The 20,713-nt window shown below is 37.2% G+C and overlaps 1 protein-coding gene across 1 annotated transcript in view; it reads right to left on the reverse strand.

The window, feature by feature from the left end:
- Positions 1–6,762: 6,762 nt before the first annotated feature.
- LOC113238006 overlaps positions 6,763–20,713 on the reverse strand; it is a 31,520-nt gene continuing 17,569 nt past the window's right edge. The window contains exons 11-19 of the mRNA XM_026474726.1: positions 19,936–20,175; positions 18,920–19,174; positions 15,846–16,108; positions 14,877–15,032; positions 14,369–14,499; positions 13,293–13,377; positions 11,331–11,381; positions 9,188–9,357; positions 6,763–8,496 (exon numbers count right to left, since the gene is read on the reverse strand). Coding sequence (XP_026330511.1) covers positions 7,376–8,496; positions 9,188–9,357; positions 11,331–11,381; positions 13,293–13,377; positions 14,369–14,499; positions 14,877–15,032; positions 15,846–16,108; positions 18,920–19,174; positions 19,936–20,175 — 2,472 coding nt within the window. The 3' untranslated portion in view covers positions 6,763–7,375. The remainder of the gene's footprint in view (positions 8,497–9,187; positions 9,358–11,330; positions 11,382–13,292; positions 13,378–14,368; positions 14,500–14,876; positions 15,033–15,845; positions 16,109–18,919; positions 19,175–19,935; positions 20,176–20,713) is intronic.

Genomic DNA, 20,713 nt, shown 5'->3' on the forward strand with positions numbered 1-20,713 from the left:
TGATTAACGAAATAGACCCACCATTTTGTCAAAAAGTGATTAAAAACTTTACTGAAAGAATCGACATCTGTAACTGTGGTCGTGGTGAACATTTATCAGATATCATTTTTCATTCATAATTGCCAAACCTTACTTTTTTTAATACAATATAAGTTTTAATCATTGTCACCTAAAATTGTTTTATTTTGATTTACAAAACAAACTTTTTATTGAAAAACCCTTTACATCAAATTCTGAAAACTATAGCTAGGCCTTATTTTGAATAACAAGATTATGTATTTATCCACCTCCATTGTTCCATTATGTAACACCTGTAAATTCTTGGGTTTAACGCTAGACTCAAATTTGAACTGGAAGTCACATATACAAACTCTATGTCAAAAACTTGGAAGTGCTGCATACGCACTGAGGAAACTGCGTCCTCTTGTCTCCAATGTGGTATTGAGGCAGACGTATTATGCATATTTTCATTCGTTGATGTCTTATGGCATCACACTGTGGGGTAATTCAACTGAGTCGATTAGGGTATTTATTCTTCAAAAACGTGTTACTAAGAACAATAGTAGGCATAAAAAAGGGTCAGACCTGCAGAAACCTTTTTAAGAAATACAATATAATGACCATGTACTCACAATATATTTATGATATAATAGTTTATGCGCGTCAAAACTTGGCTACTTATGAGCGACGTACGGGGGGAGGCCGAGCGTTACGAAACGCAGGAACACTAAAATCCGTTGCCCACCGTACCGAACTGGCAACTAGAAATCCGCGGGTAATAGGTCCCCGATTCTACGAACATCTACCCACAGACCTGAAAAGTGTTAGAAACGATGAAACGTTTTGTACCCGACTAAAAATCCTTTTATTGGATATTGAATTGTACAGTGTCGATGAGTTTCTTTTGAAACAATTTTAATTTTATTTTATTCGACAAGCAGTAGTTATACTACTTTATTTTATATTCATTATTATTATTATTATTTTGTTACTGACGATCATAGTTATCCCTTGACATTGTATTTCCAATTGTAATATTGTGACATTGATAACATGAAATAAACGATTCTATTCTATTCTATTCTATCCTCTTTTCGTTCTATAAATAAATAAAATAATAACGAACACACTCAACATAGCTCGGCACTAGGGAAACCCTGTGTCGCTGGTGCCAAGGACACACACATAGACAACTACAAATTACATCCAAACTCACGAGAGAAATAAATGTAGGCCATACAAATATTTCATCGGACTCTGTCCTTAGGATGAGTCGATAAACACATAAAAATATATATTTATACTTTCAGTTTATAAATATATATTATTACAACTATATTACTGACGTCATAAACAACAGCTTTTCTTCCATGAGAGTTCCATAGATCGCTCTAAACGGTGATAACTGTATACAAAACGCAGCTGCGCAGGTGGGGGTTGTGGAGAAGACGTAAATATAAACCAAACTATTTACAAAAATTGCTGTTTGGTACTCACGGTACAATATACCATTAGGTAATAAATAGATTGTGTCGCAATTAGCGGTTATCTTGAGTTATTATTGGTCCATGATTGCAGACGCCTGCCGAAGAAACTGCATTGTCTAGCACATTATATTTATTTATAATTGAATGCGTCTTCGCAGATGGCAGCCCGCACCGAACCTCGAGGACAGTTCATCAACGTCGTCCTCGCCAATTTCGTTCCGCAACGTGATCACCACCTCGATTCGCTACCCTTCCTCACCCAAGGATCGACAGGCAGAAGTTAATTGGCACGTATTAAGTTTTATTGGAATGAGATGTAACACTATGGGTTAACTGGTTTATGTTGGACTCTTCCATGATTTGTGACACGTAAGGGGAACTGGCATCTTAATCACCTTTTCATGGAAATCTATTCCATTACTGATATTTTGTAAGCTTTTGATGAAAATATTCATAAAAGAATCCTGTAATTCGACTTTTCATATTGGTGAAATTTTGGTGAATAGATACATTCTCGATTATCGCAAGGGGCGCTTTTTGACGCGAACGTGGTGTCGCGCATAACACTAGTATCAATATTTATATATTTTTTTGTATTAGAATTATCGTTCAAGTACGCGACTATTTGGTCTATTTCACTAGTCCTTACCAGCTGTCCCCCTCATTTTAATGGTCCCCAAATACAGACGATTCTTAGTTTTGACCGATCCTCACGATAATCATATTGGTCCGTCGCTACTCTCCTGGCGCTCAAGTTTATCATTAACGACATAAATTTTCGATTCGTCGTTTCGATCATGGCGTGAATTGAATGGCATAAAATGACGGATCGTGAAGATAAATCGTCCCGTATATGGTGGTAATTAAGAGTGACTGACATTATTGTCGTCGAATCAACACTCGCTAATCGCCTGTCCCCCGGCAGTCCGTCGTCGCCGGTGCGGGGCGGGCGGGGGCGAGCGCGAGCTCCCGTGGCGCGCAGTACGCCGCACAAGGATACGGACACCAAGTTTGACCTCGGTGCGACCTCCAGCAGGAACGTGCCACTACAGGTACGTCGTAGCTCCCTCCTTGTTACTTTTCCACTTTGTGCATCTTAGGCCATACCAAATCGTTTTTGTTTTTTACTTTATTTTTTTATTACATTTTAAAATCACTAAAAAGCAATCATTACAGTATAACACAAAGTTACATAATTTATCTGTGTACCGTTCATTCGTCGTACAAAAAAAAATTAAGTGGTATCTGCAGTTGTGCTGACATTCCTCATAAAATGCCCGAGTTTTGTAAATTCAAATAAAACACCTGACTTTTCCATCTGTTTTAAAACAATCGCATGACAACATTGTGCCCCTATACTATTCGAAGTCTTGATGCGCCAAATACGCCATGATTTCATTTAAACTTTAGATCGTTGTTCTTGAAATAGGCCGGTACTCTAGACAGCCTTTGATGTATTTATTATATTACTATATTACAATTACATTTATTTGCCAAGTTTTATTGAAATCGGTTACCGGAAAGTTCGTGAAACTGGATTCAACCCTTAGTTTGCCACCCTTAAAGGTGGCATATTTTCTTCAAAATTAAATGGGACCAATACGGAGGTTCGCTCTTTCCAACTAAAAAATATGACTAAATAGTATACATATGACAATTACAGATGTACATAACATTTGCTATACACTGCACTATATGCATTTAATTTCACGACAATAACACTGACATAATAAAATAATTTAATTTAATAATAGTAATGTTTTTTTACATAAATTGAAAATTAAAAACAAAAGCGGAAAAACAATAAATTAAAACACATTTAAATTTTAAATATACATACAATACTATATATATAATACATCTACAGTTAATTACTATTTAAAATGTGAAGTTAGCCTGTTCCTAAATATAGACAATGGATCAGCGGATGTTTATCCGCATTACATGTACCTCTCAAATTATTGTACATATTCTATTGATGGGTGAATTGAAGCATACATTTAGTTTTGTTCTACACAAGGACAAATGCCAGATCTTAGAAATAGGACATCTGGGATAATTTTGTTCCGGTGACGAGACTAGTAATTTAGCCATAAAGATCTTGTACACAAAGACCAGTTTATTCTTCGTTCTACGTATCTTCAGTGACCAGCGAGTTAGTTTTCTGGGCGCTTGAAGAGAAGGTCCTAGGTTCAATTTCATTTTCTTTTTTATTTTTGATTCTGGTCTGAGCTGAGAGACTACGTAATATGTAACGGTTATTATTGAAATAATTGTATGTATGTGCAGGTGTCAAACTGGCTGCGAGTGACTGGACCGAACTCACCCCGTTCTGCGCTGGTAACGAAGAACGTCGGGCACAACGTCAGCTTCGGATTCTGAACTGCTATATGCAGAAAAACGTATTCAATTGGTTCAAACTCAGCGTTCTTTTTTCAATAGTCTGCAATTACCAAGTCAACCAATTTTTAATACTCTTATCATTGCTGTATCATTAAAGAGACTGTTTGGACCTTGTCACAGACCATAGTTCACTAAGTTGCTTCCTAAACCTACTCTTTCGTTATTTTTTAACGTATTTTTAAATTGCGACTGGTAAATGAATTTATTCGAGCGCGGCTTCCAGGTTTGACAATCGGTGACTATTGGGAAAGGGAAAATTCGCATACCACATAAAAAATCACACACGTTGAGCATTTTTTTATAATAAATATTAATGAACATGGTTTTAATTTTATTCGAGCTACGAGACGTGTTTGTCTGCGGTACCGGCGCCATTGTATGTGTCGTAATTTTCTTTTGTAGCAATTTTGTCGATTGGATTACTAATCAATACAGTAAAAATTTGACTGCGCCAGTATGTTCGGGCACATATATACCGTATGCTTTTGTAATATAAAAATTGTTACGAAATAAAATTACTCACTATTACATTACACACTATGAATTCTCGTATGACTGGCTACCCTATTTGGCACTGCTCGCCCTCGTGTTTTTTATTAGCGCACGTTTGTACGAGTACTTTAGGACTAGTGTTGGGTCGTGGCAAAATACTTGTCTACAAAATAATATTTTTTCGGAAAAACAAATATTTTACAGAATCTGAATATTTTTTCAATTTTTCTACTTCATTTTTTCTAAAAAAATTATAGAACGTGAACAATCTGTAATCATTTGAAATTTTTCGAACAATTACCCACCCAACACTAGTCAGGGCTGCCCCTCGCTAGAGGACGACTGCCAACTATTTATTACCTACTATTGCGTATCTATCTTCTGTAAAAAGTAAGTGTAATTAAACTTGATTTATTCGGTAACTTCTCTCTGCCTTCCACAAATACAAGTTAATGTTTATCATCTACTAAAACAAAACAAAATATAGCAAAAAAGGTCACCCGAAATGAAATTGAAATTATAAGAAGGTACGTAACTATTTTTGCATTAAAGTTATATTAATTATTAAAATTAGAATTCTAAATAGTGTTTGAATATTTTTTTGTATAGAGTTCCCTTTTTTATTTGTACATGACGAAGCTTCACTTACGGCGTAGTACTTTCTAACGTTAAGGTTTTGAATACTCCGGAGGAAGTCGAATGTATGTTTGTATGGAGTTTTATTGTGATTTGTTGATTGTCCTTGTCAAAATATTACAATTTGTGATCGTTACTTGTCTGTTGTCACAATATATTGTGTATTTGCTACATGTCCCTTGAAATGTTACTTGGTTATTTCACATAATACTGCCCATATTTTTCGTGATAGCGCATTTATCGCAATATCACAGAATAGTATAAGTGCAAAGTTGCTCCTTTAAGTATTCTTTAACTAGTGCTAACTTAGGTAACTTTGTACTTCTGGGTACAACTAGAGTGGTGTAATGGTTTTAGATCGTCAAAGATTTTATTTCATCATTTGAAATATTAAACCAGTTACCCCAAAATAAGTTATTTGATAATAATTAATGTAATCTGTCTAATTTGCTTCTTGGAAATATAAAATTACACAATATTGTATGTAATTTGTAACGAATTTTTATTCTTATGCTATTTTAATGTAAAACAGCGAAATCTTTGTGTCTTATAGCTCTCAATAATGAAAGTTAAGTTAAAGTATTGATATAATTCCTTATTTTCATTGTATTATAGATTATTTAGATAATTAATAGATTAAAAATTATTTATGATTATATTAGAATTGCATTTCTCAATTATGTTTATCATAGTGGCTTCTGGCCTTAAGGCATCTGCCTTAATGGGCAGGAGATATCTAGCCATAAATCTCAGAAAATATGAAAATGTTAATTTTTACTAAATCGGCAGTTACTTGAATTGAAATTGTTTGCGACCTCGCACAACAGCTTTTTAAACGAAAGCTATTTCAAACAATTTCTAGGTGTGAATTAAGTATTGCAAGTTGCCATCGGCGGCCATGTGACCGCACATCGACAAAATTCTGCCGAGCCCTTGAACCACCTGACTGGTTCACCTGGAAGGACCGTGGGTAGTTATTTTTTGGCGTTGCTCACCAATATCTACCTAAATTGCCCATGGTTCACCCAGTGAGGTGGTCCACGTGCACGAAGGGATTAAACAGTGACGCATGCTAGTGTCTTGTGTGGTCGTTTGCGTGCACAACAATTTGCTTTATTACGTTCAAAAATTCGACAACCGGCGGTATAAACTTGTCAAGGTTCAGTTCTGCTGCACGTACGTCTAAATTTGAGCGTTTCTTTATTCCACGAAGAATTTAACCAATCAGTTAAAAAAAAAACATTTTTGACGCCCTGTACGCGTTTTCCCGCTTTCCATTTTTTTAGTGTACTGTTAACCTGTTTACACCACTCGCAATACTCACACGTTTCTAAACTACCCACTTGGTCGTAAGTAAAATACCATTGCGCCAAACAAAAAAAGGAGAATGGAGACGTGTACAGCAGGATTGATACAAAATCTCCTAAATGACAATAATTGAATGTAACTTACAGCATCATTTAGCATTTATAGTATGTAAACCATAAATTCTTTTTTTCTTGAAATAAAACGCCAAATGGAATGTTTGATGGGGTTGTTGCACTGATTATACGAATGTTTGTACTTTTATATTTAAAGAAAAGGAAAAATGTAAAATAAAATGTATGTTTTATATATATTTTAATTCACGTAAACATTAGAAAAATAAATTATGACTGGTTCAACTTACATTGTTCTTTAATTTATACACATTTCGAGTTGATTTTAGTGTAAAACTGATTGTGAACTAAGTATAATGTTTAGTCTTTATTGCGCGCATTTTATTCAGATGTGATAAGTAACAATGCGTAAAAACAAGGCACAGTGAAGGCGCTTACAAACCAGACGCTCGTTGTAAGCGATCGACGGTTTGTTTGCCAGTACAATTAGGCTCAATTTTCATTGCCACGCAATGGAATGGAAGCGGACTTTTGTAACGATATTGTACATAGCATAATTAACTTTATGTCAATCATGCAACGTTTTGTACTTTGGTTAGGTACGAAACCGTAGCTGCGGATATTCCCGAGACTGCATGAGAATATTCCGCGCGATCTGTTGTTTGTTCGTATCTAGATTGGACGTTACATAATTGACAAAAACTGTGCAATATGTACAATGCCAAGTATTTATTCCCAGTATCTTTATCTGAAAACGACGAAACAGTTTCATCAATTTTGATAACCGCGTAGATAAACAACTCGAACCACTAGTCAGGAATCATGTCGCTTAGAGCTATATCACACAAGCTATATTTGACCTTGAGAGCTAGATTTCAGCAAACGAAAACCGCACTGTTCGTTATTTTGATGTAATTGGCCTTAACGTTGAACACACGATATCGCTTTAGCACAAATATAGCTTGTGTGATATAATTTTTATGAGTCCCAAAAGTTTTCATCATCTACCGGTTTAGCAAGCGAAATAGGTGAATTCCCATAATCAGAAACGGCATTAAAATCGTCCACATCAGCGGAGAAATCGTCAAGGTAGTCTTCAGGCGGACCCTGTTCCTCGTCCGTTATAGTGTCTTGGTCGTCCTTGGACTCCGTCTCCATGTCGTAGCTTGAAGCGTCTTTCAACGCGTCTGTGTGAAATATCGCATCCAAGACGTCGTTCCTCGTCAATCTAGCCGCTTGTTCTGGTGACACACTTCTCCGTTTTTCCGCAGACCTCACATCTGTTGGACTCCGCTTTGGGCTGATAATTATAGTCATTTTAGGTGAAATTTGTTCCCGTTCCGCGTCTGGATGTATATCTGAAGTGTTTCCAGAATCTTGACCATGTACGCTAAGAGGACTTGATTCTATCACCTTATTTACTTCGTACTTTTCTTCAGCATTATGGCCGGATTTGCCTACGTCGGGTCTATAATTCCCTTTCTCTTCGATGCCCGAATTTTCAGACGTCTGTTGTCCACTCGGTGATTTCCGCGATTCTAAGTTATATATTTTATTAATATTATCTTTTAAAATTTCCAATTCTGCAATTTTTTCTTCTTTCTCTTTCATCAATGCTTCCTTTTTGACCTGCAGTTCTACAACTTCAAGAGGTAGTGGTGTTTCTGTTTGTTTATTAGTTCCGTAAGATGGTTGTCTTTGAGGCGATCTTGAACTTTGTGGAGATGTTGTGCCTTTGGTCGGTCTATGCACGACTGTCGATCTTGACCCATCGCCCGAACTGGGTCTAGTATCCATATACAGCTTCCTGAACTCCGTCATAGGTTTTTCTATGTAATCATTGTTTGGTTTTAACCTGTCTTCGGTAGGTTGATTAGAATCTGCAACTGGCACAGGTTTAATTCTAGATGAGACTGTGATACGGTTTCTGAACCGTATGTCGTTCAAGTCTAAATTATTAGAATATCCTTTAAAGGCACCGACTTCGTTAGAAACTGTTTTGTCTTTCGTTTCAAGTAGTGAATGTTTACCTTCTGTATTTCTATCCGATGGTTTTGGATATTTTGTGTCTATTTCTTGTGGCTTGTTTCGTTTCATGCCTGCGTAAAACCAATACTGTCAAAAAGTGCAATATAAAATGTGCCTTGCATTGTACGAATAGATACAAAAGAACTGAAAATTTGAATGTGAAGAGTGGAAAGAAACTATTCATAGACGTTTTAGTACTAAAACAAAACGAACAAAATCAATTTGCTCTGTATGTGTAAAATACGAGATTGTATACGAGTGTAAATTGATTATTGATAGTAATAATCATTAAGAAGATAAGTCGTGGGGCAGTAGTATTTATAAATATTGCTGGTATATACATAAAAAAGTAAGAAAGTTTATAAATGGAAAATTTCATCGAGTGCCGTACCCTGGGGCATCATGCCCAGAAGGCTGGCAACATTCCCCTTTGATTGCTAAACTTATTCTTTGGTGGAAATAACTGCCAGACTTGTGGTCACCGGAGGCTTCTACGAGGCGATCCGACAGATCATTCGCTAGAAGTTTCGCCTGTGGCCTCCAGGGACTCAGGGTTTAAATCGCAAAAGGCACAAAGCTGTAGCACTGAGATTATTAGTAAGGTTTTAACATTATCCCCGTTCAAATTTTCATAAGCTATTTCTCCGTATTTAAATGGAAAGGTAAAGAGGTTGTGTGATTTTAAAATACGATAACGTTTTTTTGTTGTGCAATGGATAGAAATTTCGACTTAGGTTAAAATTATTTCGTACTAACACTTACTAATATCGAAAGCATTCTTCAACTCAGTTTGTCTTTTCCTGAAGTCTAAATAGGACTTCTCGACGGCCTCTGCTTCGATCTCTAACTTGCGTAGACGCATTTTTGCCTCGCGCAAGACTGCCGTTGGACTTTTCTCGCGAGGTATGATCGGCGCTTTTATTTCCTCTTTACTGTAAAAATAAAGTGGTTTCGAAAACTTAATGACTGATGGTAGGCTTCTGGGCCTGAATAGTAATTCTTTAGTACCATCGCCCTGCCTATGTGTACCGCAAATTAACAAAGAAAAAAGAGCTACAACCCGCCACACATTATAGTATCCTTATTTATCGCAAATCTATTGGCGGCGGGTAGCAATTTACATCAAGTGGATCATATTTTATTTAATTACTAACACACTTAACACTTCTTTGGTACATTTAGACTCGATACATACATTTTTGTTACATAACATGACAGAATAATATTGCTCCACGGAAAACACGACCATTCCTGAATGCAGCGTGTTGCCTGTGAGGCATTGTTGCATTTTTGAGATACGGATGGTCCTGCATTGTTATTTTTAGTTTCGTAGTTGTATCTATATGTGTAAAATTGTATCAGTTTGCCGGGTTATCTATATTAAGAGGACTACAAGTTTAGATATTGTTAATTTTAAATGTGTTTTTTTTTCTCATATATGTAACTGTTTGTCCCTCAATAAAAAAAGCTTCCATCCATCGATTACAGGTTTTGAAAGCTCTCTTCATAAATAAAAAAAATTACTGCGCTATATTCGGTGTACTTAACAGCTTACTTTGATAAAATAGAACTGCAGTAGAAAATGAAACTTTTTCTGATCTATATCTATATATGTTTTTTCAGAGAAACCAACGTTTCAGCCAGTCGTGACTACTCCTAGTCTCAGGTCTCTACCTGTAAAGGGACCGAAACGCTAGTTTGTTTTAAAAACAAATATACGCAATTTAGTCCCGAAAACATAACAGTTTCCTATGTGTAACAATCGCGTAAACCTAAGAACTAGATAAAACAAATAGTAGATACTAATGACCTCAGTGGTCCTCGGTTAACGATTTGGGCCTTCGAGGAGGCCCAAGGTTTGATTAACCGGTAAGATTAATTTAGAAAACTACTTTTTTAAATTGGTTCTAGTCTGTATGTTCTGGGTAGTGCTGCGGAATTATTTCGTTGCTCTGGTACTACCAAGGTATTTTCTGGTTGAAGACTAGAATAATTGTTGTTATTGCCTGGTATGTAACATTACATTACTAATTACAAAGCTACTGACACCAACAAATGTCTAGACATGTACAGACGAAATTAAAGAGAGTAGATGCGAACAATACAACTGTGGGTTCTTGAGTGCTGGTAAAAACATGGGTGTAACGATGTCGTCGTTCCGTAGAATGACAATAAAATAGTAAAACACTCCAAGTTTTGTACTCATTACTAAGATCATCGGAAATAAGGTCAGCTAATATTTGTTTCGTTAACATTGAATTATTTTTTCCTACAAAAGTACAAAAGTAATTTTTATTATAATACATATTATGTATACATTATTAGTATTCAATGTGTAGTGTTATTATTTGAAACTTTTCATTACAAGATATTGTTTGATCATTTATATTCTAAGGTTGTTTGGAACAAATGGCTACTTATCAATAAGGCCGCCTGTTGCGCGTTAGCTTATTCTGTGATACATTACTGTTGTGTGTTGTTATTGTAATTTTTTTTGACAATAAAGAATATTTGATTAATTCCATTATGTTCATACTGTTTCTATCGTTGTTTTAATTTTTGTTACCGAAATGCTCAACAGGTGGTGCTCAGTAAACTACTTAGACTATAAGAAGCTCATGAAATATTTTGTAACACCACTTGCAGGCACAATATAGTACTGTATAGTTAAGAGCTGCTGTTAAACTGTCAAAAGAATGTTTTATGTCCTATCGCCTCGTGGTGACTGCTGTTGCTGCTGCTACCTACGGCCCTTTAGGGACAATTCCCTCCACACTCATAGTGTCCGTCGATCCAGAGAAGTCCTCAACATCCAAAACGCAAACACTAGACAACTTGACCCACATCAACCTTCGATATTTCACCTATACTTCTAGAATTACTATAATTACTGAAACAAACTCACGTTTTTAGTTTCAATTTTGCTTCGCGCAAGACAGACTTGGGACTTTTGTCTCTGTAACACATGCTTTTATTTAGCTATACAGATTTCGTCCTAAATGGTCTTATAATAAAATTTACTTTCATACACTAATAAGGTACTATAAGAACCCAAATATATCTAGTTTCTGAGCACGAGTCTAGTTTTAAAGACAAGGCATTAACCCTTAATTGAGGCTATTAGCGCAAAAATAGTGTAACCCACATTTGTTTTCTACAATATTATTTTAAATGATACTAAAATACATAATTATTTTATATTTGGATGCTATCTTCGTGCATAAAAGAAAATTAATGATTAAATATTTTTTATACATGGAAATAACATCCAAATATAAAATAATTAGTACTTTAGTATCATTTAAATATTGTAGAAAAAAAAATAAATGCGGAGTTACACTACTTTTGCGCTGATAGCCTCAATTTGCAAAGCAGCTCCAAAGCGGATTTAGTATGCTAAATTTTTATAACCTGCAGGCCTCGCGACGACATTTTCCTTTATCGTTATAGCAACTGATACATTATTGCTAAATTTATTAGTGCATGACACTAGAAGAGAACGTAAGAGAAGCAAGCCATAAAGCTAGATAAAGTCTGTTTTCTTTTTGTTCTGTTTGAAGACGGAATAAAATGACAATTGTAAGGTTGCCGTTTTCATAAAATTTTAAATAGTCATGTAGTTATTGTCGACAGTTTTATCGATAAATTGTGAAAGACGGCAAAATTTTGCTAAAAATGTCGGAATTATGAATGTTATTACAACGACGACATTCTAATGATAACAAATTGCGTTATTTGCCTTCTTATATTTAGTTGGCCTACTAGTATTGAAATCAATGTTTATAAATACATTTTAACAAGAACAGGCGAATTGATTATCTATATTGAATTAAAATGCCAAACTTTAAAATATGTTTCATATTTGTATTTTTAACCGACGTCAAAAAAGGAGGTCCTCAATTCATCTTTTTTTGTATGTATGTTACGCGATAACTCATTTGTATACCGATTTTGATGATACTTTTTTGTTGGAAAAAGGGTACCTCAGTAGTGGTCCCAATTAAATTTGAAAATAGTACACCTCTAAGGGTAACCAACTTTTTTTTTATAATATCAAGGGACGGAACGAACAAATCGTGCGCCTGATGGCAAGCTACACGCCTGTCCATGACAGCTGCAGCAGCAGAGCCACTATGAGCTTTAAATTGCAAAGATCTGAGGGGTACTGCCTTTACGCCCGTCATTCTGAGACATGAGTTGACAAGTCCCATGTGCCTGTAATTTCACCCCCACCCTTACCCTTCAAAATCGGAACACAGCAATGCTGACATTACTGCTTGGCGGCAGAAAAAAAACTAGGGGATCATCAATGTAGGGGATTAATGATTTTTGAGGTCGGTTTTTTTAGTACTCAGTACTGAGTTTATTAATAGACAGTTCTAAATATTATGGTGTATGTATGTATGTATGAATTTACAAAAATTGACAATTAAAAAGAACCTGTGTCCAGCAGTTGGAAGAGTATCTAACACTCAGTTGATAATCGATAGAACATTTATCGACTGCAATCACTAGCTTTTTTTATGATACTAAGTAATGGGACGAACAAGTCGTGCACCTGTTGGTAAGCGACACGTTTGTCCATACCCTTCAAGACCGAAACACAATAATGCTTACATTACTGCTTGGCGGCAGAAATAGGTAAGGTGGCAGTACTTCCCTGGACTAACTCTTTCACAAGGAGTTCTACTGCTATAAGCTGCTTGCGAGCGAGCAACATTTTTACGCAATGAATTGTCATTTTATTCCATCTTCAAAAAGACAGACTATAAAAACTAAATAAATCATTAAGATGAAATTGCAAGTTAGGTTCTTTAGAGACAAAGGGACCGCTAACTAGAAAATAAATAACAAATACATATCTCACCTCTCATGTACATTGCAGGAGACAGAGGGTATTTCATTTTGGTCGCTGTTGGGTGTCTCGTGCTTGCTAGAGTTAGTTGTGGTCTCTGCGGAATATTAGAAAAGAAGTGCGAGTGAACAAACTTTCATAAATTCTTATAGGTGGCAGCCGTAAGCCATTTAAATCTAATGCAATGAAGAAAAGATGTCTTAACAGGTACATAACAAATTCGTAAAAGAGCAGTAGTAGGTGAGACAACAGACGCCAGTTCGAGTCCTGTTAGATCGAAGGAATTTTTCTTGGCGTTGGTTCGGCCTTTGTATTTTTCTTATAATATCAAATGACGGGACGAACAAGTCGTGCGTCTGATGGTAAGCCGCACGCCTGTCCATAACAGTTGCAGTGCCACTCAGTGATTTAAATCGCAAAGATCTGAGGGGCACTGCCACTGCGCCCATCACCCTGAGACATAAGTTGAAAAGTCCTTGAACTCATGCAACCCTTATTTTTATAATATCAAGTGACGGGATGAACAAGTCTGGCGCCTGATAGTAAGCTACACGCCTGTCCATAACAGTTGCAGTGCCACTCAGAGCTATAAATTGCAAAGAGGGGTATTGCCACTGCGTGTGACAAGTCCCATGTGCCTTAAATTTCACCAGCCCCCATATCCTTCAAAACCGGACAGTTAATGCTGACATTACTGATTGTCAGTAGAAGTAGATAAGATAGCAGTACTTCCTTGAACGAACTCTTTCACAAGGACCTCTACTGCTACTAACTTTGAAAATATCCATTAAAATAAACTGTACCTCAACCGCGCTTACCACGCAGCGCCCTCTGGCGGAGAAAGCCGCTTAGCCTGGTCGCAATAGTGGTCCATAACCGCCAATTCATGTTGAAATTTATGTTTTAATTGACAACACGTATTTTGGCGAGCCCTGTCTACATCATATATGCAACCAATAATATACATATATCCAACGTGGTATTCAGGGACCTCTAAGAAGAATGCACCATCACATATTTTATAGTTCAATATCTTTTAGTGAGTTGTATGTCGAAGCCGTTAAAGAAATATTTAAGGAAAAATTTACCAGATTCCGGTTGCGGAGACTTGTGCCGTGTGGGAGGGGTGGTGTGGGCTCTGGGGGATGAACCGCCGCCGACCCTATGCCCATGCGGCGAATGCACGCGCCGCGCCTTGCGGTACGTGGGTAATGAATGCCTAAGCAAAGGGTTCAATTGAAAATTATAGCCTTTAGGTTAATAATCAAATACTGTTACAATAAAGTTACTTTCTTTAACAATTTTGATATTGATTACTAATAATAATAATAAGGGCAATCAATGCTTATGATAGCTACAGATATATACCTAAACAGACACCGCAGGTGTACTTACTTCGCGTGCGCGTCGGCGTCTTCGATTTAATCAATTGCTTTAGTGCCTAAGGTTTCTCCGAGTTAAATAGCGCTTGTGCCGATATCGGAGGTACAAAAAAATGTGGCACGCTTGGTTTTCATATATATCGCGGTACTTGTGGTGTACATTTATATATATGATTGTTGTGTGAACGCCTTTTTTATGGGTACGCAAACTGACCGCTTAGCATTGGCGTCGTGGCGGTCCGTGAGCACACCGATGAATGGCAGCACGTCTCCCGGGACCAGGATCCTCTGAGGCGCGGGGAACCAGCTCAGGTCCTCGCCCGCGCCCTTGCGCCAGCCCATGGACGAGGCACTTGCGATCGGGTTCACTCTACACGTATTTCAACCAAATGATAATTGCGATCAAAGTAGAAAGTTCCCTGTCATACTTTCACCATTCAGAACCATAATAAAAAATTTGTATTCTTAATTAGTCTTATAAGGAACTGAACCTGACTTATTTTGACATCAGCGCCACCTGTGAGAAACTTATAAAAGTTTCTTCACTTTGTTTTTTTTTCTGTTTCACATTCTGTCCTTAGGTCTTTATTATGTACTTTAATAGCATTACAGCTCCTTGTGAAAGAGTTCGTCCAGGGAAGTACAGCCACCTTACCTATTTCTGCCGTCAAGCAGTAATGTGAGCATTATTGTGTTTCAGTTTTGAAGGGTAGAGGTGGGTACTGGTAAAATGGTGAAATTACAGGCACACGAGACTTATCAACTTATGTCTCAGGGTGACGGGCGCAGTGGAGATAAAATCTTTGCAATTTAAAGTTCTGTGTGGCTTACCACCAGGCGTACGACTTGGTCATCCCGCCGTTAACATTAAAATATTTATACCACTGCATAACCATATGCTTAATTAAGTTTCTAGCGTAATACGATTGGTTCAACACTTTCTGAGTATGAGAGCACAGCTCCTATGGCGGTTAAGATACAGTACAGTATATATCAGTATTTCCCTACCTGGGACCCACAGCCCCGAGTGGGGCAATCCGGTTATTAAGCAGTGCAATTCGAAAATCGACTCGTCCAGATTTAAGAAATATGTATGTGAGAATTTTACAAAATGCTTAGCTGGAGCATCGAACAAAAAACGGTTGCGGTACACTGGTATATACTGTAATTAATATGAACATACTCGAGCACGTGCGTGTTGGAGACGGGTAGCGCGGCGGGGGCAGTACGCGGCCGCAGTTGCTGTTGTAAAGGTCTCATGACCCCCATTGGTCTCATTGCTTCCGGTGGCCTCGTCGGTCCCATTAGTCCTATTGGCCTCATTGGTCCCATTGGTTCCACTTTAGGTTTAGGGGAACCCAACGGTACCGTCACTGACCGCATGGATAGCAGCTGCGCCGCCAGGCGTGCCTGCTGCGACGTCAGCGAGTTGATTTGTTCCTCTTGCTGAAACAATTCCAAACCGTGACAAGAAACGTGACCTGGACCTATAAAGAACCCGAAACGTTGGTTAGTATGAAAACTAGAATATACACGATTTAGATCCGAAAAAATGTTTAATTTCCATTTCGTAACCGTTTATTCTTTTGAAATAGCAGTGCCTAAGCCTTATGGTTTGACCTACCGCCTCTCAAGCAGATGGTCATGGGTTCGAATCCGGGCTTGCACCTCTGAGTTTTCGGAATTTATATGCGAACTTTAATTTGAAATATACCATTAGCTTTTCGGTGACGGAAAACGTCGTGAGGAAAGCTGCACACAACTGCAAAATAATTTGGACGTAATTAAGCAAAAAGGACCCAATCCACAAAATGATTAAATAATGAGTTACATGTTCCAAACGGTTCCTAAAGTCTAACATAAATAAATATCTCTGGAGTTACATGACATTATAAGTTTTGAGAATAAAACAAGTGTGAGAAACACTTATAAACTTCAAACTGCCATATCTCGAAAATAACTGGATGTGCATTGGATCCTTTTTGCTTAACTACGTCCCTTTAATGGTGTGTGTGAAGTTCGCAAGCCGCCTTGGGCTCGCGTAGAAATTACAACCCAAGCCTTCCTATTGCGGGAGGCCTGTGCCCAGTGTTGGGACTATGTAGACTATTATGTCATAATTATTCTCTTACAAAGAAATGTAGATATATCGTTATATTTTTATAAACACCGGTAGTTAATATCATATCCAACAAAACAGTCTAACAGTTGGACATGGTCTCCATTAAAGAACATTTTTCATAATCACCTTATTAGGCAAGACAGTTAACAATCGCAGTTATGTTGTAATCGAATCACCTACGGCTGTACAATCCTTTTGAACTCTGTACGTGATATCTTTACTACATACTAATAATTTATTAAAAAAAAAAGTATATTATTAACCAACAGTAAATAAACAACTTTATGAAAACATGTAATGAGATAAACCTTGATAGACTTGTGCGCTGTAGTCGGTGTGGTTTTTGTTTTAATGAAGTACTACGTTCTTTGTTCTTAACATCGAGTATATAACGTTCTTTATTATTATTATTATAAACATAACAGAATTTACATGTATACTATAATTGTACAATTTTTGTAACTATATTGTCGCTATGTACAATAATTAATTTTATGGTTAATTATGTAACGTACGAGAAGTATGGCTGGAGTGGAGTGACTCGGATGTATAAATTACGGAACAGAGTGATAAGAGAGCGTTGCGGCGTGGAAGAAGATATAGGGACAAAGATAGAGAAAGGGATGTTAAGGTGGTTCGGACATGTAGAGAGAATGAATGAAAGAAGATTGACGAAACAGATTTATAAGGCGAGGGTGAGCGGGCAAGTTGATATGGGCCGACTAAGGCGAACTTACCATGACCAAATTGAGGCCATCCTAAAGAAGGGCCAGGTCAAGAGTACCCTTAACCGACGAGCGTGTATGAAAGCATTGATGCGTGTTGATGAGGCGAAAGATATGTGTCAGGATCGTAGCAAGTGGAAGACTGTTGTCTCTGTCTACCCCGATGGGAAAAGGCGTGAAGTATATTTATGCATGTATGTAACGTACAAACTAGATACGAGCCAAAATTTTTCGCAGAATGCGCGAGAATTCCGCGGAAGATTTTGGCTCATATCTAGGACGTACGTTACACAATCGTGCATAAAGTTCATAATGCTATGTACAATATCGTTACAAAAATTCGCTTCCATTCCGTTACACCGCAATGTAAAGAGCCTTAGTTATAGTTATAAAGTAATCGAAAGTTACGTAGTTAAGTTAACAAACACTGTTAATTTAGTTGTAGGGTAGATACAATGATTGCATTCAATTCTACCTGCTCTGAACCGACCAACACGTCAAGAGAAGAGATTGCGAACTGTCTGTATTAAAATCTAAAAATAACAATTTACAAAAAATCTTAATTTACTATATTTCAATACAATATTTATGAACAATTAAAATGAATTATCCTCCTGTCCACGTACATTTTATTAATACGAGATTTAAATTAATATCGTTTATTTTTTCATGATTGTTTTTTTACCTGCTAAAGTACAACTTGAAGCATAAAAAGCGTCGAAAATTAATATAAATTTATTTAAAAAAATGTGTGCCACGTCGAATTCACGGCGACCACGCCGCCGCGCGCCGCTGCCGGTAGAAAAACCATAAGAACCTACGCACACGGCATATTTTATACGCCTCGACGACGCGCGTATACGCGCAGACGATGCGCATATAAGCGTCGTAAACGCACGTCGTCTGCGCATATACGCGCCGCAGACGGCCTGTAACTGCGTGTATATATCACGCATTTTGATAAGAGATAGTTTTAATCTTAGTTTTGTTTGTTAATTTAAGTTAATTCTTAAAATAATAATAATAACGTGTGTCGCGGGTGCCATGGACACACACATAGACAACTATAAATTCCACCCAAATTCACAAGAGAATAAATGTAGGCTATACAAACATTTCTCCCGGCCCGGTAAACGAACCTGGGAACTCTGCGTTGCAGTCGCATGGTAACCACAGAGGCAGTTGAAATGAAGCAACTACATGAAATTCTATATAAGTCTCTTGTTTACAACGCGATATTTATACGCGTTTGAATCGATTCATTACGCATGACGCGCGCATACGCGGTGCTGACACATGTATACGCGTGTTTACGGCGTGTATAAAATACGTCGTGTGGAAAGGCTCTACGACGCCGATTGCACGATCGGCGTACATTCTAATTTTGACAATAAAGAATTACTGGAATACCTGTCTCGCTTGGCACTTGAGTCGTTCGTTCTCTTCTAAGAGCTTTTTCAAGGTGCTGACCTCGAGCGGCATTTCAGTGGGCGGGCTGTGGCTGCGACTGCGACTCGTGGCATTGCCCGGGCAACGAATTGAGGCATTTTCTGGACTGCGGGATCTGCCTTTATCCGGACTTTGTATAGTAATATCACCTGCTACGCTGGCCAGCGACTGACGCCTGTGTTCATTGCACATTTCTCCAACTTTCAAATGCAATTGCTGAAAATGGTATGTTATGTTTTAATGTACAGGGTGTAACAGAAAGTTGTAATCGCATTTTAGAACGTGAAAATGTACGTAATATTGAACATCTTCTGACAGAAATAAATAAATCTCAAATGAAACAAGCATTATTTTAAGTCATTGAATCATTTCATTTACTTTTAAAAATAATGTCTCCATAAAGAAAGATATCCTGTGTACTATATTTTAAGTACTTTCCCTCTGTATCCCACGGCCGTGAGTCGTCCTGTTATAATATAGTGGCAACGATAAACTTGTTTTAATTCCAACATAATTTTTATTTCTGTTACAATTGTTCAACTTTAAAGGCACTTTCTAGACATGAAACTCATATCCGGTATCCGGCCTAATTTTGCTTATCTATATCTATTATTATAAATATTTATAGATTCAGGTTTAAGTATTTATACTGTATTAGCATAACGTTTAGGTTCATTTTTAAGTCATGATCGTAAAAAAGTCGCGTCGTGTCGTCCAATGTGAAAACGCCCTTTCTTTGAAATGTTTCAACATTTTTATTTCCGAACAACTTACACCGTTTTGAGACGCAAGTCATAGTGATGTAAATTCTGCGTGAAATTATTCTCAGAAAGAAGTGACGCCTATAAAGTAATTTCTATTAACTATCACTACAACCACACTACTTGTACTATTACAGCTCATTTTATTTACTTCTACTACTTTAGATACGCCAATACTACGAACAAATTCAACATGAACACAATCATGTGCCTTACGAGTCTGGCTCGGGCCTTTAGTATTTCTTTCTCTTCCAACGTTTTCGAGACAATAGCTTCGCATTGCCTATGGGGGGACAGATTGCAGCTTTGGACCCGGTTGTGGCCTGGATTTTGGATCTGATTGTGGCCTGTATGTGAGGCCACACTTTGATGCGCAACGCAGACTCCCGCCGTGTCATTTGCTGTCGGTGATCGGTAGCGTCGGTCCTCTAATATACCGCCCACTTTTATTTGTACCTAGCGAAGTCAAGATTAACTTGCAAATCATTACCATTTTTAGATTTAGTCGATTTAAATCCCACCAATGTTAGATAGAAGACGATATTATTTTTCTTACAATACTTAATTGCCTTTCCACAATATTAACAATGTGTTACATAATATAATACAGAGAGCAATTATGGCCCCTGTTGGGCACAGCAAATGAGGGGGAGGCATTTTTAGTAATTCAGAAATTATTTTATTATAGAAGTATTTGTAGGTGAGAGGTACAGATCATCATATCCATATATAGGAATTTCGATGCTTTTTATCAAACATTGGTTAAGAGTACTAAAAATCACGCAATGCTAAAAGACATTAAGTCCTATGTTGTTTGTTTTTTATTTAAAATATTCTATCTAGTGTAGTGCATCAGCTGGTGCAGCGGCTGAGTCCGCTGCTCGCAAGACCCGAGATAAATATTGAGATTTCTGCCATCCGCTAAGTAAAACGCGGCTACCGACAAAATATTTTTTTGAGATATCATAAAAAGTCATAACCCAGTTTTAGAATA

This window comes from Hyposmocoma kahamanoa, unplaced genomic scaffold, assembly GCF_003589595.1.
Source record: "Hyposmocoma kahamanoa isolate Upper Pololo Valley unplaced genomic scaffold, ASM358959v1 103, whole genome shotgun sequence".
Lineage (NCBI taxonomy): Eukaryota > Metazoa > Arthropoda > Insecta > Lepidoptera > Cosmopterigidae > Hyposmocoma > Hyposmocoma kahamanoa.